Below are 25,054 nucleotides of genomic sequence, written 5' to 3' on the forward strand. Positions count from 1 at the left end.
TTGAAAATTACTTTTTTGTAGCTCGAGAAGCTGCAATTTGGGAACTTGAAGAACGACACTTACAAGAAAAACACCAGCTGCTTAAACAGCAACTTAAAGATCAGTATTTCATGCAGAGACATCAGCTACTCAAGCGCCATGAGAAGGTTAGTGAAGGGAAAGTACTTTTGGTCTTCTTTTTTTTTGGGTGGGGGGATTGGTTGTGGGATTTGAACTCTGGGCCTGGGCGCTGTCCCTCAGCTCTTCAGCTCAAGGCTAGCACTCTACCACTTGAGCCACAGCACCACTTACAGTTTTCTGAGTGGTTTATTGGAGACAGGAGTCGCACGGACTTTCCTGCCCGGGCTGGCTTTGAACTGCAATCCTCAGATCTCAGCCTGCTGAGTAGCTAGGATTACAGGAGTGAGCCACCAGTGCCCGGCACTTTTGTTCATTTAAGTATGTGTTTTTGAAGTTTGTTTTTCTTAGATTCGAATTTTGGTTTCGTAACTTTCATCAAAAATTTGTTAGATGAAGTTTGGAGTAATTATGTCTTTTTTTTTTTTTTTTCCCCAGCCCTGGGCCTTGAACGCAGGGCCTGGGCACTGTCCCTGAGCTTCTCTGTGCTCAAGGTTAGCACTGTACCCCTTGAGCCACAGCACCACTTGTGGCTTTTTCTGTTTATGTGGTACTGAGGAATTGAACTCAAGGCTTCATGCATGCTAGGCAAGCACTCTACCACTAAGCCACATTCCCAGCATATAAGGTTGTAGACCTTATATGCTATAATCTTCATTTCATTTTGTATCTCAAACAGCGATTTTGGCTCCATTGTGATTCAGATATCTAAAAATGTGGATTTCCTATGCTTACTAAAAGACTTTTCATTGTAAGACCCATGTCAGGAATGACTTTGCTTTTCTTAAAAATTTTTTTTTTCTCTAATGTTTTTCTGGTCACTATGCAACAGGAGAGAGATTATCTGTGAGAAATAATGTCAAATGACATCTTCAACAATATATGTGGGTTTTGAGTATTTAATATATCTACACTACTGGATTCTGTTGAAAAATTTTTAGGAAACAGAACAAATGCAGCGTTATAATCAAAGACTTATTGAGGAATTGAAAAACAGACAGACTCAAGAAAGAGCAAGACTGCCCAAGATCCAGCGCAGTGAAGCCAAGACTCGAATGGCTATGTTTAAGAAAAGTTTGAGAATTAACTCAACGGCCACACCAGATCAGGACCGTGACAAAATTAAGCAGGTGAAGTTTGAATAGTCTTTAAAAATGTCACATAATTTTGGCCATAAACATTTAGTGCCACTTTGTGATTGCGGATTATTCGCTCTAATTCTTAGGTTGGGGGTTAGATAACATGGCATGTTGTTTTCTCAGAGTGGTGGTCAGTGAAGACCTCCCTTCCCTGCCCCACAACAGATCTTGGGCCCTTGGAAAGAAAGGACTTGGACAGTATTTTCAGTCTGAATATGTCTTCACTGTGATACTTAAAAGCAGTCAGAGATCAAAAAATTAACTGAGATCATTAAGCCCTTAGGAGGATTAAGATTTTTAATCAGACTTATTCCTGCTTTCCCTCTTGTCCAAGTCTTGGTGTAAACTCCATCTTTGAGTTATTCCATACTATTAGTTTTGGCTATATATTGCATTTTCAAATTTGTTAAATGTCCTTTAGAATATGTAGATAAAAACAAGGATATTAATCATAATTGCTTTTGTTGTTGTTTATAGTTTGCTGCACAAGAAGAGAAGAGACAGAAAAATGAGAGATTAGCTCAGCATCAAAAACATGAAAATCAAATGCGGGATCTTCAGTTGCAGTGTGAGGCCAATGTGCGAGAACTGCATCAGCTGCAGGTTAGACCAGGGGCCACACAAGCAGAACTCTAGTAGCCAAGCAGCTCTCGTGGCTGGCGTGGTGAAGTAAAAGCTCACCAAAGCGCAACGAATGTTATTTAGGAAAACACTGGAACTTAAAAGTTACAGTTCCTGTATGGACAAATAGGACCAGTTTAGTGCCATAGGCACTTGTTTATATTTCATAAAACTATTATTAATACAAACATGAAGCTAAATTATAAATTAAGAAACAGTTTTTTAAAAGTATGGAGTATGATTTTTAAAAAAGATTTTGCAAGAGAAGAGTTTTCAAAATGATGAGAGCAGTCTTGTCAGATTCTGGATCTAAAGTTTGTTTTCCATTCAAAAGAACTGAGTTGATTTTTTTCTACATTTGTGAAAAAAGTGATAAGTATACAGAAGTTTTTCTCCTAAGACATATAGAAGTTACTTTAGAGAGGGTTGTTTTTGGATCTCACTTGGAACGTGCGGACCATTGTATATCCCTAAAATATTAAAAGTTCAAAGTAGTAAAGACAGTATAGATACTCTATACATTTACTTCATATACATGAGTAGAAGGAGTAGTTTTAATTCTACATCCTGGTGCAAACCGGTAAGAAGGAAAAGAAAAGCCCTTAGAATTCTAAGTTCTTTTTGATGTGACCTGTATGTTAACAGATCTAGCTTTTAAACATACAGTCATGAGAAATTACTTCTTTTATAATTCTTGGTGCTTGGCTCTTAAAGTACACTTTGAACTTCAATAATAGCTTGATTAATAAGTAATTTATTATTTTGAAAAACAAATGTCTGTTAAAAATTGCCTTGTTGAGATGAAATTTTTTAACCCAAACTTTATTTTTAGAATGAAAAGTGCCACCTGTTGGTTGAGCATGAGACTCAGAAACTCAAGGAGTTAGATGAGGAACACAGCCAAGAACTGAAGGAGTGGAGAGAGAAATTGAGACCTAGGAAGAAGGTAAATTTATATATATGTATATATTTATTTGTTGGTCCTGGGGCTTGAACTCAGGGCCTGGGTACTGTCCCCGAGCTTTTCGTTCAAGGCCAGTGCTCTGCCACTTTGAGCAATAGCATTACTAAGAAGGTAATTTAAAAAGTTTTACTTAAAGCATTGTGTTTGAAGGCTTGAAGGTGTGTTCCAGTGGTAAGAGTGTGTGCTTTGCAAGCATGAGGTCTTGAGTTCAAATCCAGTTGCCCTCTCCTCCTGTCCCCCCAAAAAGAGAAGTGTCATTAAAAAAATTCTCTACTCAGATGGCTTTTGTGGCAGTGCTCTTCACACGCCTTTGTACCATTTTTTCCAGCTTTGTCCATTTGGCCTTCCCTTCCTATCCTGCCTATCAAATTATTACCATTCCTTCCTGGCTAAAGCTCAAGCTTCTCTTTTGAGAAGTTTTCCTGTGTTCTTCCATCTTTTCTCTATGTTTTATTTGGATTTCAAAGTAACAGTTGACAACCTGATCACAGTTATTGATACCTGTCTTAGTCCATGCAGGCCTCTGTAACAAAATAATGTAAACTAAAGCTGGAATGCCAAGATCAGAAAGCCAGTATGCTCAGGTTCTGGCCAGGTCCTTCTGGGGTGCAGACTGCTGGCTTCATGCTGTGTCCTTCACATAAAGGAGGGGAAGAACTCTCGACTTCCTTACAAGTGCACTAATGTGGGCTGGGAAGGTGGCTCAGTGGTAGAGTGCTTGCCTTGCATGCATGAGGCCCTAGGTTCGATATCTCAGCACCACATAAGCAGAAAAAGCCGAAAGTGGTGCTGTGACTCAAGAAGCTCAGGGACAGCAGTGCTCAGGCCTTGAGTTCAAGCCTCACGACAGACCAAAAAAAAAGAAAGTGCACTAATGCTATTCAGAGTACTCCACCTTCATGACTTAATTCTCAGTGAAAGGCCTAACCTACCAATACCATCACATTCAAGATATTTAAATATTTATCAAACACATTATTTTTGCTTTGTATTAAAGGGTAGGTAAAGATGCATGTGGTTTAGATCTTACCTTCACACAGCTTACAGTCCAGTATGGAAGAAAAATATGCACCTTGATAACTAAGACAAATTAAGAAGTGATAAGGGCCATATGGGTGAGATATGGTCAATAATAGGTGTCTTCTACTGGAATGCATCATGATCACATTTAATCTTTACACAGTATATTGACAAGGGACCTAGTTATTGCCTCTATTTTACAGCAGAGGACTTAAAAGTTTCATTACTTGACTTAAGTTTTCCATGTATGTGACTAGCAGTCTTGAACCTGAAAGCTGTGCAAATCTTATATCTTCACTGTTGAGGCATGTCTTCCTTTTGATAGAATGTGAGGAAGGATTTCCGGCCCGTAGTTTCATCTTGGCTATCAGAATAGATTCTGCACAGTATAATATCAACGTTTAACAATTTCTTTGTCTCTTCTTTTTAAAGACATTGGAGGAAGAGTTTGCCAGGAAACTACAGGAACAAGAAGTGTTCTTTAAAATGACTGGAGAGTCAGAATGCCTTAATCCATCCACACAGAGCCGGATTTCCAAATTCTATCCAATTCCTAGCTTGCACTCCACTGGATCATAACAATGGGAAGCATTTTGTGGTTGGATTTGGCTTTTTTTTTTTTTTAAGTATGTCATTCTATTCTCTTCATCTTCTGCCACAGTCTGTATCACTCACAAAGACAATCACCTGCTTCACCTTCTAGGTGTGTTTTTGTTTTTATTTTTGTTGCTGTTTTGGTGTTTTCAGCAAAGATGAAGGGAAAATGAATGAAGACGGATGCTAGGCCATGCTGGCAGCGTAGCATCTTGCAGTAATTCCCTAAGGTGATTTTGTATATTAACCTTAAATATTGTATTCTTTAGACACTGTTACCAAAAAACTGTTAAGAGGAATAACATTTAAAGTTATTTTTAAAAACAACCTGTTACATCATTAAGAATTAATAAATATCTTTTTACCAGACCTAACTTCTCAATGATGCCTAAATTTTATACTTGGAACTCTGCCATAGAGAGTTGGAAATTTTTCTTTTGGTGAATCATAAGAGTATACGTATGCTATTCATTCAGTAAATAAATATATTTTATCATGCACTAGAAACAAACTCTTACAAGAAAAGTTATTTCAGTGATTGGTCATCCTGTTTAGGCAGGATCTAATATTGAGGTGCTAGTTTTATTATGATAGTGCCTAAAACACTAAATTTCAAGCACATCTAAAATAGGGTTTTGTTTTTGATAAATACCCTTAGAGCATTAAGTATTAATGTACTGATTTAAAAAAATTGTTACTTAGTAGAAATTTTCATCCTAAAACCTGTACAAAGTTTGAAAGGTAAATAAAATTAGCTTTAAAATGTGTGAATTGGAAATGTAGAACTCACCATAAAAACAATAGTATTGATTTAGCTGTCCCATTTTATTTCCTGAGATAATACTTAGCTACTTAAATGATTTCTATCATAGTATACTCTTGTTTTTTTTGAAACCGCAGAGACACATAGGCTCTGAGTTTCTTGTTTTTTTTTTTTCAGGTAATCTTAAAAAGAAGTGTTTGTCCAGAATACTTTGGTCATGGGCCTTGAACTCAGGGCCTGGGGGTTGCCCCTGAGCTCTTTTGCTCAAGGCTAGCATTCTGCTACTTTGAGTCACAGTGCCACTTCTGGTGTTCTGGTTATTGATTGGAGATAAGTGTCTCATGGGCTTTTCTGCCCTTGCTGGCTTTGAGGCCAGAACCTCAAATCTCAGCCTCCTGAGTAGTTAGGATTCCAGGTGTGATCCACCAGCACCTGGGTTCAGCATCCTTTTTTTAAAAAAGAATTTAAATGGTTAGGCACACATCAAAAATGACATTGTTTTGAAATGACATTACTTAAGTACATTTTGGGTTTATTTTTTTCATGTTTAATACTTTGAGTGGGAAGAACAGAAACCATTATCATGTGGTTACTGATATGTGGAACTGTTAATGAATGCTCACTCTTACTCCATTTAAGGTCCTGTGTCAAGTCAAACAGTATTACAAATGGAAGTGTGGTGTGTGAGATTGCACATTTGTAAATGATACTCAGCTGCCTGCCATTTGCAGCTCACACTCTCAAGAGTGCTCGGTACCAAATTATATGCATTTCAGTTTTTAGTTGCTTTACTCATGAGGCTGGTGAAAAATTTACATATAGTGTTGTGGGAACATTGATTTATATTATGAAAATGTAAATGTCTGTAGTACTTTCTAGCAGTTAATTGGAAAACTTTGGATGCTGAACTTTATTTTATCATTGGCTTAGATGATTTAAAAATGCATGTGTAATTTTAATTTTGTAATTATTTTGACAAGCACTATTTACTCGGACAACTTTGTAGGTAGCCTTAACTTTGGCCAAGTTTGTTTTTTATATAAATATATATATATATATAAATATACATATATATTATGTATGGTTGTTAATTCATACACTTATCACATGAATGTGTTACTGTATACAAAACTTTTAATGCTTTATTCTCAAGTACTGGGTTGAAAACTTTCAAAAGCCTTTAAAGTATATATCTTTATAAAGTAGTATTCAGGATGATTATGGAAATTGTTTATATTGTTATGGTAAAATTGATGGTATAATGTTGCCCAGTGTATTTAATGATTTATTTGAAAAAGGAGAAAGGGAGGTTGTCATACCATTTTCTCCTTTGAAAGCTTCAGTTTATTGGCTTTTCAAAAATGGATACTTCAGTCAGTGGATATTTTTTCAGTATCATTTCAATAATTTTGGAATATTTTATTCTTCTTAGTCCTATCAACTTAACATTTAGAATATTGAATCAGGAGAGAGTCTCAGAGTAGAGCTGTTGACACAAGTTTATGAGCAGTTCTCAAATCTCCCTTAAAGTTGCCTTTTGGATTCACTGTTCATGAATGAGTTTATTTCAAATATGACTGTTTTCATGTGCGTGCAGGACTATGCAGTGATACATAAATAGAGGGGAAATACTCATCTGACAGTTCAGGTTGTATAAATCAATTCAACTGTGTTTTATAATACAGTATAGTGCTTGTTCCCATACCTTCCTGATTCTTGTAAGGCCTTACATTAAATAGATAATAGTGCTCTTTTTTGCATGCAGTGTAGGTAGGGAGTGAGACTTCTTTGTAATCCATATGGATTAGGTTGTTTGGTTGCAGTGGCAGAATGTGTCACGAAGCGCATAAAAGGAACTCTCCATATGTGCACCCTAAACAGTTCCCTCCTCTCTTTTCCCTGCATACTGTGGGCACAGCAGACCTCTATATTTCTGAAGGTCCTGCTCTATGTGATTGGGCAGTTGACTGCCTTCTTGGTCCTGTCAATCCTTAATTTGTGGATTGCTGAATTAGCTGCTATTCTAGTGGAGTTACTTTAAACTTTTTCTTACCTTTTTCTATGGTCAATCTATAGAGTGGGTAAGGAGGAAATTTAGAGTTGTGGGTTTTTTTTGGGGGGGGGCGGGTTGGTCGTGGGGCCTGAACCCTGGTCCTGGGCACTGTCCCTCAGCTCTTCAGCTCAAGGCTAGCACTCTACCACTTGAGCTACAGCGCCACTTCTGACTTCTGCTTATGTAGTGCTGAGGAATCAAACCCAGGGCCTCATGCATGCAAGGCAAGCACTCAATCAACGAGCCACCTTCTCAATCCTAGAGTTTGGAACCTTCCTATGACAGGATACAAGAAATTATAATTAAATGTAAACTGAACCAGAGCTACCTCTTAAGTATTGTTTCCTCAAGCACAAAGTTCTCAGGCATATGATACCCTCTTTGATAGAGGGTCTCTGATTTCTTGAGCATCAGCAAGTTTCAGAAGTGACTCTTTTTGTATTTTTCCAGTTCCCTTGTAACTTTATACATTTCCCCCCATTCAACACTGTGCTTACATGACAAAGATTCTTCTGAGAAGCCAAATTTGGTCAAATTATTATCTAGAATTATTATTGATTAAAGGAACAGTCTAGAACTGTGTTAGAAGAAGAAAGTTCCAGTTTTGTAGACTTCTGAGTAAGTAAATCAATTCTCTTCTGGAAAATGATCTTTTGTAGGAAATTGGGTGATATTTTAATACTTACGTTGAAGGCGCCAGAGTTCACGCTTCTACCGTTGCTCTTCTGTGGCTGACATGGTTTTGATAAGCCTTTCAAATTTCTGCTGTGAAGCTTGAAATAGCGTGTTTTATCAGTTTTCAGTGTTGGCTGCAGTTTAAAATGTGATCCTTTACAATGTAATAAGTTCACAGGCTAAAATTTCAGAAAGAAATTTGTTTCAGATGATGCCTCTTGTCTATTTGGGATCAATCTGTCTTTTCAGTTGTGGGGTTCACAAATGAAAAATAAAGTTATTTCTTAATCTATTTTGGGGACACGGTTTTCCTTTTTTAAATTGACAGTCTTTGACACTAAATTATTCTGAATGAGAACACTTTCTAGTGCCCTTTAACCCTCAGTCCTTGTTATATATTTTATTTATTGCTATTATAAAGGTATTATGCAGAGGGGTTACAGTTTCGTAAATCAGGTAATGAGTACGTTTCTTTTTGGACAATGTCACCCCGTCTTTTACTTTTTAGAGATACATTTTCAAACTTACAATCCCTTGGTGTTTTGACGTACCACATGATTAGTTTTATATCCTTTTGTTACTCATTCTCCTTCTGTCCTGTCTTATTTTAAATTGCTGACATGCTAGTGGGTGTCTTTCAGCATGCAGATACCTCCTTAAACATTTCCATCTATGTGATGGGTATATATGTGTTTTTTATTTCATTTTTACCCTTTGGGAAAGTTTATTTTTTGGTACCAAGTGTTTTTAAATTGTACGATCTCACTTTTGCTAGCATAGCTTCTTGTTGTCCTTTGTCAGTGATATGTTCATACAAGATTCAGTAGACATCAGGCGGCAGCAGCATTTGGCACATGTCCAGCTTTATTGGAGAGAGGCATTGATGTCACTTTTTCATCTAGGCACATAATGGATCATTGAGCTCATTCTTGACTCTGTGTGTGTGTGTGTGTGTGTGTGTGTGTGTGTGTGTAACAAAAGAGGCTCAGATCCATTGCTATTCAGCTTGAAGATGTCGCTCAAGTCTGTCCATCTTTTTCCTAGGTTTTATGCAGAGAAGATAGAAAGGTTGAACTTTTACTCTATTTTGCCTGGGTAGTAAAGCAAATCTAATGACAAGGGAAAAAATTCTAGGTCTGATTAATCAAGAAAGAACCATTTATAGAAAATGGAATACTTGAGTCCCAAAGTAAAAGTTTTTAAAAAGTAAAAGCCAGCTTTTATGGGATTAATTTGTTTTTGTGTTTTTGAGACAGTGTCACTGTGCATCCTAAGCTGGCCTCAAATTCTTGATCTTCCTGCCTCAGCCTTTCGAGTGTTGTTACGATATTTATGCATCACCATGCCTAGCCTGAAACTGCGAATTCTTTAGGAAAACTTAAAAAACCACCTTACATTTATTCCCTATACACAATAGTTAGGTTTTTGTTAAGTCAGTAAAGCAAGTTGCTTTGAATTCTGAAGACTGTCTGAACTCCTTTTCAAAAATCCCCGTAGCAATTCACAGTGGCCAACTGTCCAGATAAAAAGTGGAGCCAGAAGACCAGGTGGCATGTTTGGTGCTTGGGTGATTGTTGCTGCCAGCAGTTGTTTGATGGAGTAGACTGAATAAGGACCATATAGAAAACAATTCAGTCTTTAGAAGAGTAGAGATGTTTAATTCTTATCCAGCACTTAAGATCCGGCTATCAGAATCACAGATTGTAACAAGCTAACAAATGCAGCTTCTTTGGATTTCATTTTGAATGACTTCACTAGTATTTGTACATTCTCCCTTCTAATAGTCCCATCTGTTCTTTGGCCCGTAATTTTAATTTCTTTGCTCCTGGAGTAAACAATCCTGTTTCAGATAATCTTGTTGCTCATGTTGTCCCTTTGTGTTTATTTCAAATAATTTACAAGAAACTTCCAGATCCTTTCTGGCCAAATTTGAGTTAATAGTTGCAGATGAAACCAGCCTTTAAAGATATTGCCAATTAAAATGCTAGAAGTAGTGCCCTGAAATACAACCAGTTTTGTTTTCTTGTATTTGTAATAAACAGTGTTACAGTCAGACCCAACTAGCCCAGAATATTTTCTTTAAAAAAACTAAACACAAACTTCCTTTGTTCAGATGGCTCACATTAAACATATTAAAAAAGAAAAAAAAAACTTTTAATTGGAAAATTTACAATTGAAATGACGTTTCATCTTAGCATCACAAATGTTTTTGACAGTGAATAGTGCTTAACCCAGCTGTACCCAGCCCCCCATGCCATTTCCTAAGTGTGGGACAGAGGGTGATAGCGTAGCAGAAGTCATCTTTCCCAGCCAGCATCAGGCACTCCATTTCCTTCTCTCCCTCTTTCTGGTTACCCTATTTGCTGCAGTGTAGTTCAGTATAACATATCTACAAACTCTAGCACAGAGCTGTTGGTACAGATCGTAGCTACAATCAAACATTTCAATAAGTGGGAATCATAATCTGCATGTATAATAAAACTATTTGGAACCCTCTCACTTCTACAGGGGAAGCGAATTTCCTAATTTCTTCAGTTGCAAGAGTCACTTCTTAGTCAACTCTTGCTGTGACTAGAGAATGCAGGGTGAAAGGGGAGGAAGCAGCTGGCAGGAGAGCCTTCAGCAGAAGCCAGAGCACAGCCCCATCAAGCTGTTACCTCCAAGAAGCCACCCCAGCCCCACCTGCCATTTTCTGGGTCCAAAGACTGCCAAGCCAACTTGGATGTCACTGGCTTTCTGAGCCTGGGGCCGGGCCTGGGCCTGCCCTGAATGCTAAAGAACAAGGAGCCGGGGTCTAGATAGCCTCATCCCAAGGCGTTGAAGCTGCTCTGAAATTGCACCCAGTGAGGCTGTTAGAGTTTTTTCAGACAAGAACCTTGCTATGTGACCATTTGTCTCATCAGGACAGAGACTCCAACTTTCATGGTGGAGAGAATCTGACATAGGTGCCCATATGTACTGTGAAAACTAGTCCAGGGGACAACCAGCTTCATGGCTTGCTGGCGACACTTCTCCTCCTCCGTCCCACATAGACTTGGTCACCTGAAAGTTAGATGAGTAGAAATCAGAAAATGTTTTGTGGCCAGGCGCTAGTGGCTCATGCCTGTAATTCTAGCTATTCAGGAGACTGAGATTTGAGGATTGCGGTTCAAAGCCAGCCCAGGCAGGAAAGTCTAATACTCGAATTAACCACCAGAAAACTGGAAGTAGCACTATGGCTCAAAGTGGTAGAGTGCTAGCCTTGAGCAAGAGAGCTCAGGGACAGCACCCCGGCCCTGAATTCTAACCCCACAACTGATGACCCAAAAAACCATAAAGTTTTATGGACTGTAGGATCTTAATGGGCAGTTACAACCACTGTGACTACTGCTAAGATGATTTCAAAAATTAAATCATTTGTAAGCCGGCCACCGGTGGCTCACGGCTGTAATCCTAGCTACTCAGGATGCTGAGATCTGAGGATCACAGTTCAAAGCCAGTTCAGGCAGGAAAATCCATGAGACTCTTATCTCCAATAAACCACTAGAAAACCAGAAGTGGTACTGTAGCTCAAGTTGTAGAGTGCTTGTCTTGAGCTGAAGAGCGCATGGACAGCCTCCAAGTCTAGAGTTCAAGCCCCACAGGAAAAAAAAAATCATTTGTGAAATCATCAGTTTACTGAAGCAAGTTAACCCTATTTTATCACCAGGTTAGTTCTCATTTTCCTCTGGGCACTGACATCTTTTTTTTTTTTTAAGCTGCCAATGTGATTGTTAGGCAAATTACATTGTTGGCAGCTTTTGCTTTGGCATTTGCATTGTGAGGGTGGTGTGTGTGTGTGACTGTGTGTGTGTGTGTGTGTGTATGTGTGTGACATTTTCTGTCGAGCATCAGCCTCCTAGGACTGTGTGTGTGTGTGTGTGTGTGTGTGTGTGTGACATTTTCTGTCTGTTGAGCATCAGCCTCCTAGGACTGTGTGTGTGTGTGTGTGTGTGTGTGTGTGTGTGTGACATTTTCTGTCTGTTGAGCATCAGCCTCCTAGGACTCTGGCTCCAGCACTTACCTTTGTCTCCTTTTTCTCCCTTGTGCCCAGGTGGCCCCGGAAGACCTCGTGGTCCAGCGGGACCCCTCTCACCTGGAGGAATAGAGGGAGGGATGATCTGAATGTACAAGTATGCATGGGGAACCCAAAGGCATGGCATAGGTACCCAGTGTGGCACCAGCAAGGGGCTGCTTCTCAGCAAGCGATTGTCCTTTCATAGAGTCTTGGTAGCTGTTTCCCTGCTGCCGCTTACCTCTGGGTCCTGGTGTGCCCACTTCTCCCTTCTGCCCTGGTGGTCCTGGAATAGCTCCATAGGCTGCAAGAAGGGGAAAACAACCAAAAAACTGGCCTTAGACTGGAGATCACCTGAAGTGTGAGAGATTGAGTGATGGGTTCAAAGTTACCAGATAGTGATGGAGTTTGGATTTGTAAGAGGGAACAAAGTGGACTTGATGGAGATTTTCTGTACCTCCAATACACACAGTCTTTTAATGAGTCAGTGGTTATGGAGCAGGCTGGGTGCCTGGAAAGCAATGGGGATGTGCTTACTTCGGAAGAAATTCATGAGGTCTTCCGTCACATTGCTGTAGGCAGAGAACACCTTGCTGATGCCAGGGGGACCCTGGGGCCCAGGCTGGCCAGGCGGGCCCTGGACGGTGTAGGCCAGCCCTTGCAGCAGACCCTGACCTGCAAAACACCAGAGTGGAGGCCCAGGGGCAGGGGGTTACTCGGTGCTGTCATCGGCAGAAGGAATACTCCCAAAGTTAAACTAGACACAAAGGCGGAAGTCCTGAAGACTCCCTCTCTGTTCCGCTGGGCGTCTGGCACAGGCCACCATGAGCTGTGGGCATTTTCTTCCAAGGCCCTTGGACTGCATAACTGGGCTCATACCTACAGACAGGAAGGACCTCTTGGCTAACTTGCCTTGAGCCCCACTAGAAAGACACGGTGGTCATAGGGATCTTCTGAGACTCAGAGTAAGTTAGGTGTTGGGGAAAATAAGAACTAGGACCCCAGTGTGCTCTGTTTCCCGCAGTTTAGCTTGCAATACTGGGTGAGGCCCATTGCACGGAAATGCCTGGGAATTAGGATGGGCCTCTATGCCAAGAGCCTCATCAAGGCCTATGTGTGTACGTACGCTGCAAACTCTCCGACACTCGAACAGCCAGCTCATTGTAGTCCAGGTCTCCAGTGAAGCTGGCCCCATAGCCTCCTCCTGGACCGATGTCCGTGCCATATGGACCTCCATCTCCAGCACCAAAGGCTCCACCTTCATCTAGGGAGCCTCCGTTGGCTCCACCCAATGAACCGTAGGAGCCACCCCTTCTGACGGAGGAGCTGCTCCCCCAACCATAGGCGTCTTCCCGCGATGCTAGGCGGCTGTCTCCTGGTGGCCCCTGCGGCCCGGGTGGACCTGGGGGACCCACGATGAAGCTGCGCACATCAGGACCTGCAGGGCGGGAAGTTGCTTGAGCAGAAGCCCAGATGTTGGTGGACAGAAAGACTTAGGAGCTAGAGGATCTCTCCTAGGGCCTCTGTTCCTCAGTGACCAGAAATCAATTTCAGGGTCTTTGACATGACCAGAAGGATGCTGGCAAGGAAGGAAACTAGGCTTACCCTGACCGGGGGCTCTCATACGTTTGCCTTCCAGACTCTTTTTTTGTGGGGGCTATGGGGGTTGGTTTTGGGGCTTGGACTCTGGGTCTGGGCGCTGTCCCTCAGCTCTTCAGCTCAAGGTGAGCACTCTACCACTTGAGCTGCAGCACTCCTTCTGGTTTTCTGGTGGTTAATTGGACATAAGAGTCTCACAGACTTTCCTGCCCAGACTGGCTTTGAACCGTGATCCTCAGATCTCAGCCTCCTGAGTAGCTAGGATTACAGGCCTGAGCCACCGGCGCCTGGCTTCCAGACTCTTTTAAGCATCTGCTCCCCTACTTATGGGGACAAGTAAGGTCTTGGGAGAGGGGTGGGGGACCCCAATCTCAGGGGCACCTACTTGTGAGGTAGCTGATCAGCTCACTGCGGAAGTTGTCGCTGTTTTCAGCTGCATAGTTGGTCAGAGCTCCTGAAACACCCTGGGGCCCTCGAGGACCAGGGGGCCCAGGAGGGCCTGGGGGGCCTGGGATGAATGACAAGCCCGCAGCTGAATGGGAGAGAAGGGAAAGAGATGTGTTCAGGTCTTATGTGGAGAAAGCTGAGTTCTCAGCCAGGCCTCAGAACCTGCCTTGGGCCACTCCTGGACGGGGCATGGGAGGGGGACATAGCTGGGCCTCCTGGATATGGGGATGGTAACAACAGGCCTACAACAGCCCTCTTTCTGGCATCTTCTAGGAGTGACTGTTCCAATTGAGCCATCCTAACTCGTCCAGATCCAGTCCCTTCTTAGCCCTTCACCAAGGCTGGGCACTGGCGCGCTGAGGTTGGCTCTGAGTGAGTTCTCCAAGGGCTGCAGTGTGGGGGAGGGGGAGGCTCTTGTCCACTTGCAAGGTTGAGGTCCTTCTCCAGGGCCTCAGCCCTAGCCCTGTACTTGTTCTAGGACGTCTTGGTGATTGGCAAATGGATTAGTACTCTATGGCTATGTCCTCTACCCTCCCCATCGGGCTCCACAGTGCCTCACTGTGTAAGTAAGATGAGAGGTCCTCCACGCTGATGCTAGACCACGCATTGCCTGGGATCCCAGGTGGCCCAGGGGGGCCTGGGGGTCCAATGATGCCTCTGTATTCAGACCCTGAGACACCAAGGGAGAGCAAGGAGTCAGCCGCTGCCTGAGCGGAGGGCTCTGCTTTGTTCCAAACCATCTGGACAGATGGCCCCTGCTTGGCCTTACCTCGGAGCAAAGAGAGGAGCTCCTCATAGCTTGTCCCTGGCAAGCCAGGAGGACCCGGGGGGCCAGGAACCCCAATGCTGACGCCAGTACCTGGGGGAACAAAGGTCCAGGTTGTGATGCACTCCCATTAGGCAGGGGAGAGAGGATGTGAAACCCCTGTCCGAGAGGAAGTCAGACCTAGTAGTCTAGACAGCAGCGGAATCTGAGGCAGGAAAGAGGGGGTGGCAGGAAAAGAGGCAAAGAAGAGTGGGATCATGCAGTCCCAGGCAATGGCCGTGAGGGAGGAGGGGGCTGAGAGGAGCACAGGTCAACACTGCTGCCAATGCAGGTGTTCTCGAGTGTGTGTGTGTGCGCGTGCGCGCATGTGCACGTGCACAAACCCCTCACAAGACCATGCCCAGGAAGCTCATTTAGACTTCTCCAGCTATGTTCTTGGATCTGCGCTGGGGCCCCAGGTTTCAGCAGCTCTAGGGCCCTCCCTTTGCTAGGGTGGGGGCAATTAGGCAGGAAAAGAGCAGTGCGGCTAACTTGGAGATGAAGGGCCTCATCCCAGCTTCGTTAGGACCTCGCTACCACCTGGGGCAGGAAGGGAAGGCAGACGCTCACTTGACATGTAGCTGAGAACACGGTTACTCAGCTCTGCATAGTCCAACGGCTGGAGGGATCCATCGCCACCGACTCCTGGTGGCCCTGGGGGACCCCGAGGACCCATCAGGAACTGCCGCAGGTACTGCCGCACCTCATCCCCTGGAAGACAGAGGATGCACCAGTATAGATCCAGCCTCAAGAGCGCCCCACACTGCCCAGCCAGCGCCTGGTCCCCTGCACGGACGGACTCCCCCCTAATAACTGGTTTCCGCGTTCTCAGGCCCATTCTGGTCAGTGGCAATCACCAAATTTCCAGAAAGTGCTTGCAGCCCTGCTTGCTTGCAACCCGGGGACAGCAGAGTGTCCTCTTTCCTGTTCATTTGTGAGTCAGGGAGTAAGTCAGAGCAAGGAGATCCTGGTTCCTTGTCCCAAAGAACTGATTCAGGTCCACAGCCCTCCAAAAGTGTGGCTGAGGACACAGTGGTCCTGGCAAGCGAGGTGAGGAAGTCCCGCCCTCAGCCCACCACAAGTGACTCACGCTGCAGCACAGCCAGGATGTCTTCAGAGGAAATGGATGACGAGGACAGGCTGAAGCCCGAACCTGTGGTTAGAAGACCTCATGTTACCTCCCTGGTGCTGGAGCAGATCCTCTGCAACCAGTCTGAAAGACCCATTAGCCAGTCACTCCTCTTTGAGGGAAATGAATGAATGGGATACTATAGGCTTGTTAGAAACAGGGAAAGGGCCAAAGCTGTTGTGGTTATTTTGGTTATAAATGCAATTTATTTTGCAGAACATGCTTTAGTTAACTCCCACCAGATTCTGCGAAGCAGAAGGATCTCTTCATAAACAGAGAGGGACCAGTAATTGGGGTGAGGAGGACACATTGGTCAACTGGAGGCGGGGCCTCCCTTCTCTGCCTGAACCATAGTGAGTGCAGAATTGAAAGTTATATCCAGGAGAAGGGCAGAGCAAACAGCGAATGGAGAGCCGAGGCTCTGGGAAAAGGAAGAAGGCAGAGGGACAGGGTGTGGGGCGGGCTTACTCTGCAAGTAGCTCGAGACGTGGCTTGCCAGCTGTGAATAGTCGAAGGTCTCACCAGTGATGGTGGTGACAGGCCCTGGGGGCCCTGGGGGGCCTGCAGGACCCTGAACCCCAGATAGATAAGACCTAAATCTGTCACCTGCCAACAAAGCGATGAAGCCGTTAAGCCTGTCCCCAAGGGGATGATGAGCCCAAGGGTCCTCCTAGAGGTAACCCAGAGCATGTGGTTAAAACCTGCTCCATCCTGTTTAGACTCCCTTGTTACTGATGGAGAAATGGAGGCAGAAGTCTGTGCTGGGTCAGATGGTTCCTAAGGGCATGGAATCCAGTCAACCATCCATTTAATGAATCATTGCCCGCCCTTCCCCCCACGAAGATAGGGGTGAGGGGCAGATATGTGAGTATATGTATGCACACGGCCCCCAGGTGGGGTGAGGATGAGGTCATGTGTGTGGTCAGGGGTGTTGTAGGCCATGTTCCATGGTGGGGGGGGAGGGAATCTCAGCATCAGCAGCTGGATAGCTCCCCTACTTTATGCCCACCCACATAATCTTGCCTCCCTCTGTCCCCTTCTTCCTTTCTTCCCCTTTGACCCACCCTAGAGCCAAGGCTGGAGGAATTAGGCCACTCACTCTGCATGTACTCCAAGATGTATTGCTGAATATCTTGGCCAGAGGCACCAAGGGAGCCTGGAAGCCCCGGAGGCCCTGGCGGGCCAGGTGGGCCCTGGATGTACATGGTGTTTGATGACTCTTCTGTAGGGCAGAGAGAGCATCCCGTGTTAGTTACCCCACCCTAGGCCCAGACTCAGGCATTGTACCTGCAGTTTGAGGAAAAGAGGCCAGTGGCCAAGAGAAGAGCCCCATGCACAAAGAGCCTGGGAAAGGGACCCGGTCCAGGCCAACCCTCCCTTTGCCCTCAGCAACCTGCTCAGCACCTCGCTGAGTCTCACTCCTGTCTGGCGGTGCAGAGTTCCCAGGGTCCATTCTGTGCTCATCATGGACCCCTGGCCTAGCTAGTTCTCTTTAGAAATGCATGGGCCCTTCCTCTCCTCCCCCTAGCTTGTAACCTCCTGCCAACCTGCACATGAGCCCCAGTTCTTGCAGGAGGATAGAGTCATGGACAAGAGAATGAACAGATCAATATCCTCATTCGAAGGAGGGGAGAACTTTGGTTCTTACCTCGAGAGGGACCACGGGAAAAGCTAGCAGTTCCCAGGACACCAGCGTCACCTGCAATGCAAACCAAGTAGCCCTGTGTGCACCCTCTTACAGGCAGCCTTCCCTGGGCAGGCCCCACACACTTGTGTGTGCTTCAGTGATTGTCCCATGTCTCCTAGTCTCCTTTTCACAATGCTACCATGAGGTTCTTTTGGGCAGAGACTATTTTTCCAGGTCCTTGTCCCTGTCTCCCTGCAGTCTAGTCTTTTTTTTGCCTCTTCTTTTTGCCCAGGTCTTACAAACAAATAAGCACTCAAGGCACTCCATTCAGGGCTGGGCTTCGGGGGTCAGGCTAGACTCATTCCTCACCACCTTGTTAGCGGATCCTTCACTGACCTTTGTCACCTTTGGGTCCCTGTGGGCCAGGTGGGCCTGGGGGTCCCTGCATGTTGAATCCAAGAGAACCAGAATCTAGAAATCAATAGCACACACAGTGCAGTTAGCCAGGGCTGGGAGAGGCTCTGGCTGGAGCAGGGCTGGGGCAGGGGTTCTATACTTACCGGAGATTGAGAACCCTGGGAGGCCTTGTTCACCTGAGGGATGGGGAGAAGGACATTCAGTCTCACTTTCCTCCTTCCCCCTCCTCTTTTCTCTCCTCCCCTTCTGAGGATCCTCAGGGCATGGATAGTTGGGTCTACATACTCCTTTGGGGATGCCTGCCACATACTCATCACCTACATTGTATACACACCTGCCCTGCACACACATACACACACACACGTCAACTCTGGACACATACTGACATGGCATACATACCCACACTACATATACTCTTACACTGGACTGCACGCACACTTGTATTACACGCACACCTGCACAATAAGCATACATACTAAGCCATTCACAGAGACACTCTGATCTACTTTTGCTCATGAAGACCAAATGCATTTCCATTAAGCCCTTGACAGTCAGCTCTTTCTGCCCTGGCCCTATCTCAGGTTATGACTAATGTCAGCATTACTGTACCTTGGTGTCCCTGGAGACCTGGGGGGGGGGCGGGGGCTGAAGTTAAGGAGGCAGAGAGCTGTGAGATACATTTCGGCTAGATGGGGACCATGGAGACAGGGATGGGCTTGCCTGGTCCCCCAGTGGTAAGCAGGGGACACATATCAGCTGTTGGGATCCCCAAGACTCTGTTCTCACCTTGGTCTCCTTTAGGGCCTGGGGGCCCAGGTGGGCCTGGGGGACCAGAGAAGATGCCATCTGCAGAAGAAAGAGATAGCTTGAGTATAATGTTTCTGAGGAAGTAGCACCTAGCATACCGTAGATGCTCAATCAGCATTTTCTCAGATGGCTGGCTGGCTATAAGGATGGTGGTATAGATAAATGTTTGGATATTTGGATGGCTGGACAGTTGAATGAATGGTGAATGAATGAAAAGATGGAATGATGGAGAGATGAATGGAAGGACAGATAAATGGAGGGAGGGATGGGTAGGGAGATCTATCATGGAAGATGCTAGATGAGTGCAAAGATCTTAACTGCCAGCACTCATGCCATCTCCTGGGCATATGTCCTGCCTACTTTATCAGACAAGAACTGCCCTACTCATCCTGGAAACTCTTCAAGGGCAGAGCTGGCTCCTTCCCTCAGGCCAGGCCACCAGAGTGTTTGGATTGGCATGGTTTATTCTGCTCCCCCCCCCCCACCATGTAACAAGTAGCAGGAAGGTTATACAGACAGATCAGTCAGAAAGAAGACAGACACCCGTGCCAGAGTTAGGTCCAAGTGGTGAACATTACCTGAGTCAGCCAGGAAAGATCCTGGTGGGCCTGGTGGGCCGGGCACGCCTTCCCCTAAGAGGAGAAACCCGAGACTCAAGATGGGCCAGGAGCTCTCTGCCCAGGAGGAGGCAAAAACCCCTTTCCTTAGAGCCATCCCAGGCTCTGGGTCCCAGTGCCTCCCACCTCCTGTATCCTTTTCTCCCTCCGCAGCACGGAGCTCTGCTCTCACCTGGTGGGCCTCGGGGTCCTGGTGGGCCTGGGATGGAGGGCCCTGCAAGAGAAAGTGAGGAAGAGGAAATATGAACTCAGGAGCCTGATTCACCCTCTGAGAACAGGATCTGGGCTTCTCCACGAAGTGCCTTGAACCCCCTGGCCTTGAGATTCTCTACCTACCAAAGTCCCTGACCTGCTTACCTGGGGGACCTCGTGGCCCAGGTGGGCCTGGGGGACCTCGTAAATCAAGGCCTTCTGTAGAGAGAAGAAAACAGAAATGACACAGACTTTGACAAGGCTGCTCTTTGCCATGCTTCTTACCTTTCAGGATCGTCAGTCTCAGACTCTGGGCCACAGTCACACCCAGGGACCAGGCTGTGGGTTATGACACACAACCCTCCAAGACACCATCTTCTACGGTGCTCACCCCCAGCAGGTGGGGCTGTAAATTTGCTGGCAGCTCATGGGTATGGAATGAGGGGTAGAAGCATGGGTTTCCCTATCAGACAGCCTGCGTTCAAATCCTTGCTTCTGCACAGCTAGCTGGTGACTTAGAGCAACTTCTCAGGCTGTCTTGGCCTCCATTTCCTCCTTGGTAAATCAGGGTCAGTGACCCGAAGTGTCGGGAAGACTCAGTGCGATGTCACCCAATGCTGAACCCCCCAACAATTCGAGCACACAATAGGGCCCTGGCTCAGGCTGGCGACCATTTTAGCCATTTGGCATTCCATGTATTCAAGTAAGAGGTCCAGCTAGCGATCCACCAGGGCTCTAGAAAGGGTTCTGTGACATAACAGTACAGGAGCCAGCTTTCTCAGCCTGGGCCTGTAGTTGAGATTCTTGCTATTGGTTGTGCTTGCTGTAAGTGGGAAATGGCCCAGTTCCAAGGTGACCCAGGTCACCTTGGAACCTCAGAGCCTCTCTGACAGCTGTCCCAGCTTCCCATTCCAGATCAACCCGGCTTCCACAGCCATGTGTGGGAACCGGTGGCCCTCACTCTAGGTGCTGCTTCACTGCTGCAGCTGCCCAGGCCCGAGTACACTGCCAGCTCCCACCTGCCCCGGACAACGGAGGCACTCACGTGTGGAGAGGATCTCAGAGATGGAGCTGCCACTGTTCAGGAAGGAGTCACCAGTAAGTCCTGGCTCACCTCGTGGACCTGTGGGGTGCATGTGGAGTTAGGCTGAGCACTGCCGGCAGCAATGGGCTCCAGCTTCCCCTTTGGAGAGGGCCCAGGGCTAGGAGTAGAGCCTAGCTGAGAGCCTTCTACCACCCAGCTGAGGCAGGTCTGGAAAAGGGGGTGCTGGAAGGGGGAGGGTGCGTCAAATGAAGGGGAGTACTGCCAGGGTCTGGACAACAGGCCCCCACTGTGTCAGAACACTTCCTAGGAAGATTTTGGCCAGTTTTCTGTAAGCCTGATTTGTGTGTGTGTGTGTGTGTGTGTGTGTGTGCGTGTGCGTGCATGCACATCAGATCCTAAGCACTGTCCCTTAGCTGTCTTTACTCAAGGCTAGCCAGTGCTTTACCACTTGGGCCACAGCTCCACTTCTAGCTTTTTGCTAGCTAATTGGAGATAAGAGTATCAGACTTCTTTACCAAAGCTGGCTTCCAACAGTGATATTCAGATCTCAATTTCCTGAGTATTTAGGGTTACAGGTGTGAGTCAGCAGTGCCTGGCTCTGATTGCTTTTTTTTTTTGGTCTGTCATGGGGCTAGAACTCAGGCCCCGGGCGCTGTCCCTGAGCTTTTTTTGCTCAAGGTTAGTGCTCTATCACTTTGAGCTCCACTTCCAGTTTCTGAGTGGTTAATTGGAGGCAAGAGTCTCATGGACTTTCCTACTCAGGCTGCTTTGAACTGCAATTCTCAGTTCTCAGCCACCTGAGTAGCTAGGATTACAGGCTTGAGCCATCAGTGCCTGGTTCTGATTGCTTTTTGATACTTGGATAAACTATGGGACAGGGCATGATTATCAGGGTCTGGTCAGAATTGGCAAGAGGCTATGAAAATAGCCCAACTTAACCTTAACCATGGATCACAGAACCTCAGTCTGTCCTGAGGACACTAACACTCTCAGAAACAGGAAAGGAAACAGGAAATGGAGGCCTTGGAGGGCCCGGGTGAAGAGCTTTACCCCACCCTTTCCGAAACATCCATCTCTCCCTTTGCCTACAGCACAGGGTCCCAACCCTTGCCTGAAAGTCCTGTTTGGGAGCACTGCCCACGTTCTTCCCATGCATTGCCTACCTTGCTGTCCTGGAAGACCAGCGGGGCCAGCGGGGCCTAGAAACAAGGGTGAGGAAAAGAAAATCACACTTCTAGGGAAAATCACACTCTCAGTGGAGCTCTGCAAAGGCTACCTACTTGCATTGACCATGTGACCTTGAGTACTTCCTTTGAGCATTAATAGTTGCAACGATGAAAAGTATTTAGCCACATGGCCGGCATTTTGGACAAAGGGGAAAATATTTGTTTATAATTCTTTAACTTGTGAGCATTTCATTTCCTTCCAACTTTTTTTAACCTCTTATAAGAATATAGCTTCAACCACAGAGCACATACCATTCGATGTCTTGTGTCTTTAAATAATGACTATAGTGTTTTACAACACCCTCAAAAGTTTTCATATTTTTTAAAACCATCGTAGGTTGCTAGATGATTTGGGAGATACCTATTACCCTAACCAATATGTTGTCTGGAATGCACATGATCATTTTCTAAGAAGAAACAAAGGATCCAAAGGCCTTTTATTCTGACTGTCACAAGCTCTAGAGACAGAGCAATGGGGCTGAGTCCTGTTGTGAGTTGGCTGTGTGACTTTGGGAAGTCATTGGCCTGTTTTGCTGGCTTTCCTATCTGCACATGCTGAGGGAGGTGCTGGCTTCTTGTGCCATGGGGCAGGATGACAGACCCCTCTTCCTGTCCAGGAGCACAAGGCTAGGCTTTCTCAGAACTTCCTTACTCCTGTTTCCTGTCCTCTGTTCTAAGACCAGAGCAAACATGGCTGGATATAGTCCAGCACAACTACAGCCTACTACTGTTTATTGGGGAAAAGCAAGAAAATGGACTGACCTGGAGTCCCCGGAGGTCCAGGGGGTCCCATGGCACCAGGGGGTCCTGGAGGTCCTGGGACAGTGACTGTGGATAATTCCCCTGAAAACACAGAGCACGTGGAATGTTGAGCTCCACTCTTCCTGCTTGGAGGTCCTGGGAGCCCCAGTGGGCTGCAGGCTGGCCAGGCCAACATCGCTGCCTCTTCTCGTCTCTAACTCCTAGCTGCTGATCCAGACTCGACAGCCAACGCCACATCCTGTCATCTTCCTGCCAACTAGTGCTTCTCGGGGGATGTCAAGGCAGATGGGGTCATGGGCTACACACAGACAGCACAGGGACCATCCCTCCCAGCTTGCCTACCTGAAGTCAGGACTCTGCCTGGAGCCCCGGGTTCACCTAGGGGAGGATGAGGAGGAGAGCTGGTCAGATGGATCAGTTAGTGGCTCAGTAAGTCACTTTCAAGGCTTCTCTGACAACATTGGAGGTACTTGGGGGCCTCTCATTTTCAGGCTGAAGGCTTTTTTTTTTTCTCCCTTCGGGCATGGCCTGAACTCTGGGCCTCGGCGCTGTCCCTCAGCTCTTCAGCTTAAGGCTAGCACTCTACCACTTGAGCCACAGCGCCACTTCTGGCTTTTTCTGCTTATGTGGTGCTGAGGAATTGAACCCAGGCCTCATGCACACAAGGCAAGCACTCTACCACTGAGCCACCTTCCCAGCCCAGGCTGAAGGCATTTTAATAAACTGAAGGGGGCCTGCAGGATGCACTTAATGCAATCTCTTGGGCCTGAGCATCTGTCTTCTCTCCCAGAAGGCGCTTCATGGGAGATGGTGGGAATGCGCACCCTGCAGGGAGGAGAGAATGAGGCTGACTAGACAATCATCCTGTGCCCTCTTCTCTTCCTGAGAATTGCCCAAAGGTCAAAGGACAGCGGCGATAAGCACAGGAGGCACAGGGAGGGAGTCCCAGAGTACTGCTCAGGGCTCTAGTTCCTAGGGATGGCATGAGGGCTGGGCAGCATGAAAGAGGTTCTACAGTTAGTAAGCTGAGAAGTCGTGAGTTATAAAGGTTCACAGCTCTTCTTTGCCACGTGTCTCTGGTGCTGGACCTTCTAGAAGAGAGTATAGAATTCATATGTCTGCAGACACATCCACCATGGGATGTGTCTTTCACTGATAGTCCGTGGATGGCTTGGGGAGAACAAGGGAGTGGGACTGCGTGCAGAAAAGCTCCTTAGGCTGGGGGTGTAGCTCAGCGGTAGGGCGCTTGCCTAGCATGCAGGAGGTTCTAGGTTTGACCCCCTGCACCCACCTCCCACAAGCCTCTCAACTGGAGGTCCTTGAGGAGACTCTTTCTATTTCTGAAGTTGTGTGAGCTGTGAAATCACACAGTGAAAGGACAGATTGTGATGAGCTCTGCTCACCAAATCCAGGTGGTCAAGATAGGAGAAAGCACTTGAGTTTGTTTTGTTGGAACACAATCCAATAACCGGTGATGTCCCTTCTTGTGCATCTTGTCCTGGGAAGTGTCTGAAGTCCCCTTGGACAGGAAGTCACAGAAGGACAGAATTCCTATAAACCTACACAACCTCATGGAAGGCACGATCCCTGAACAGACCTATAGGCCTTGGGAAGTATGAACACCATACTTGTATCATTTTAGGGTTATATTTATTTATCCTGGAAAAAACCCCAAAAACCCTTGGCCCAACTTGTCATTAGAAGTAGAGGCAAATCAGCTGTTGAGAAGCTTTGGGGATACTGTGCCCTTCATCTTTCTGTCACATGGCCTATAGCCATGAAATGGAGGCTTGGGTTTGGGAAGGGAGAGGCTGAGAATCCAGGGCCTGGTTTCTCAGCACAGATCCCTGGGCTTCCCATCTCAGCCTTCTGCTCGAGCCACTAGATGCCACTGTTGGTCCAGGCTGTGGTCAGAGAAAACCCTCCCTCATGCCCCTCCCTCCCTCTTTCACACACGGCCACTGGAAAGAATATTTTATCTGGAAAATCACTTACCTCGAGCCCCTGGTCTGCCAGGGCTGCCAGGAAGTCCTGATGTGATCAAACACAAGTCAGTCAGGATAATTAAGGTCCAGCCATTCCACATGCCCTTGGGCAGTAACCAGGGCTCTGTCACTCAGCAGAGCCACACCAGCTGGCCCACTGAAGCCCTGAGACCCACAGTCTGGCTTCCAGCTCCTCTGGGGATGGGGATTTTATCTAAGCCCTGTCCCTCTCAGGAAATGGGGGGTGGGGAAATGGGGCACACTGCCCGGGTTGAGGCAGGCAGAGTCTGAGGTCTCAGTCCCTCTGGGCTGTGAGTGCTCAGGCATTTGCAAAGCTACCCCTGGTCCCCCTGTCTTTGCAGACTAGGGGCGGGGCCGGCTTGTCCAGAGCAGTGGTGCTTGCCTACCCCACGTGTC

General features: G+C 46.3%; 2 protein-coding genes across 3 annotated transcripts in view; one reads left to right on the plus strand and one right to left on the minus strand.

The window, feature by feature from the left end:
• Slk (STE20-like kinase) overlaps nucleotides 1-4,824 on the plus strand; it is a 47,486-nt gene extending 42,662 nt beyond the window's left edge. For both annotated transcript variants that reach the window (XM_013017790.1, XM_013017791.1), the window contains 5 exons: nucleotides 22-146; nucleotides 1,059-1,247; nucleotides 1,734-1,859; nucleotides 2,710-2,823; nucleotides 4,294-4,824. In XM_013017790.1, the coding sequence (XP_012873244.1) occupies nucleotides 22-146; nucleotides 1,059-1,247; nucleotides 1,734-1,859; nucleotides 2,710-2,823; nucleotides 4,294-4,440 (701 nt within the window). In that variant the 3' untranslated portion in view covers nucleotides 4,441-4,824. The remainder of the gene's footprint in view (nucleotides 1-21; nucleotides 147-1,058; nucleotides 1,248-1,733; nucleotides 1,860-2,709; nucleotides 2,824-4,293) is intronic.
• A 5,981-nt stretch (nucleotides 4,825-10,805) lies between these two features.
• Nucleotides 10,806-25,054, minus strand: part of Col17a1 (collagen, type XVII, alpha 1) — a 50,432-nt gene continuing 36,183 nt past the window's right edge. The window contains exons 33-56 of the mRNA XM_013017637.1: nucleotides 24,648-24,683; nucleotides 22,995-23,030; nucleotides 22,653-22,733; nucleotides 21,828-21,863; nucleotides 20,665-20,742; nucleotides 19,785-19,838; nucleotides 19,600-19,641; nucleotides 19,389-19,442; nucleotides 18,790-18,849; nucleotides 18,147-18,179; nucleotides 17,983-18,057; nucleotides 17,608-17,658; nucleotides 17,059-17,181; nucleotides 16,428-16,565; nucleotides 15,921-15,983; nucleotides 15,401-15,541; nucleotides 14,795-14,884; nucleotides 14,585-14,695; nucleotides 13,964-14,110; nucleotides 13,106-13,417; nucleotides 12,517-12,654; nucleotides 12,221-12,283; nucleotides 11,989-12,060; nucleotides 10,806-10,988 (exon numbers count right to left, since the gene is read on the minus strand). Coding sequence (XP_012873091.1) covers nucleotides 10,936-10,988; nucleotides 11,989-12,060; nucleotides 12,221-12,283; nucleotides 12,517-12,654; nucleotides 13,106-13,417; nucleotides 13,964-14,110; nucleotides 14,585-14,695; nucleotides 14,795-14,884; nucleotides 15,401-15,541; nucleotides 15,921-15,983; nucleotides 16,428-16,565; nucleotides 17,059-17,181; nucleotides 17,608-17,658; nucleotides 17,983-18,057; nucleotides 18,147-18,179; nucleotides 18,790-18,849; nucleotides 19,389-19,442; nucleotides 19,600-19,641; nucleotides 19,785-19,838; nucleotides 20,665-20,742; nucleotides 21,828-21,863; nucleotides 22,653-22,733; nucleotides 22,995-23,030; nucleotides 24,648-24,683 — 2,087 coding nt within the window. The 3' untranslated portion in view covers nucleotides 10,806-10,935. The remainder of the gene's footprint in view (nucleotides 10,989-11,988; nucleotides 12,061-12,220; nucleotides 12,284-12,516; nucleotides 12,655-13,105; nucleotides 13,418-13,963; nucleotides 14,111-14,584; nucleotides 14,696-14,794; nucleotides 14,885-15,400; nucleotides 15,542-15,920; nucleotides 15,984-16,427; nucleotides 16,566-17,058; nucleotides 17,182-17,607; nucleotides 17,659-17,982; nucleotides 18,058-18,146; nucleotides 18,180-18,789; nucleotides 18,850-19,388; nucleotides 19,443-19,599; nucleotides 19,642-19,784; nucleotides 19,839-20,664; nucleotides 20,743-21,827; nucleotides 21,864-22,652; nucleotides 22,734-22,994; nucleotides 23,031-24,647; nucleotides 24,684-25,054) is intronic.

Source organism: Dipodomys ordii, unplaced genomic scaffold (assembly GCF_000151885.1).
Source record: "Dipodomys ordii isolate 6190 unplaced genomic scaffold, Dord_2.0 Scaffold36, whole genome shotgun sequence".
In the NCBI taxonomy this organism is placed as follows: domain Eukaryota; kingdom Metazoa; phylum Chordata; class Mammalia; order Rodentia; family Heteromyidae; genus Dipodomys; species Dipodomys ordii.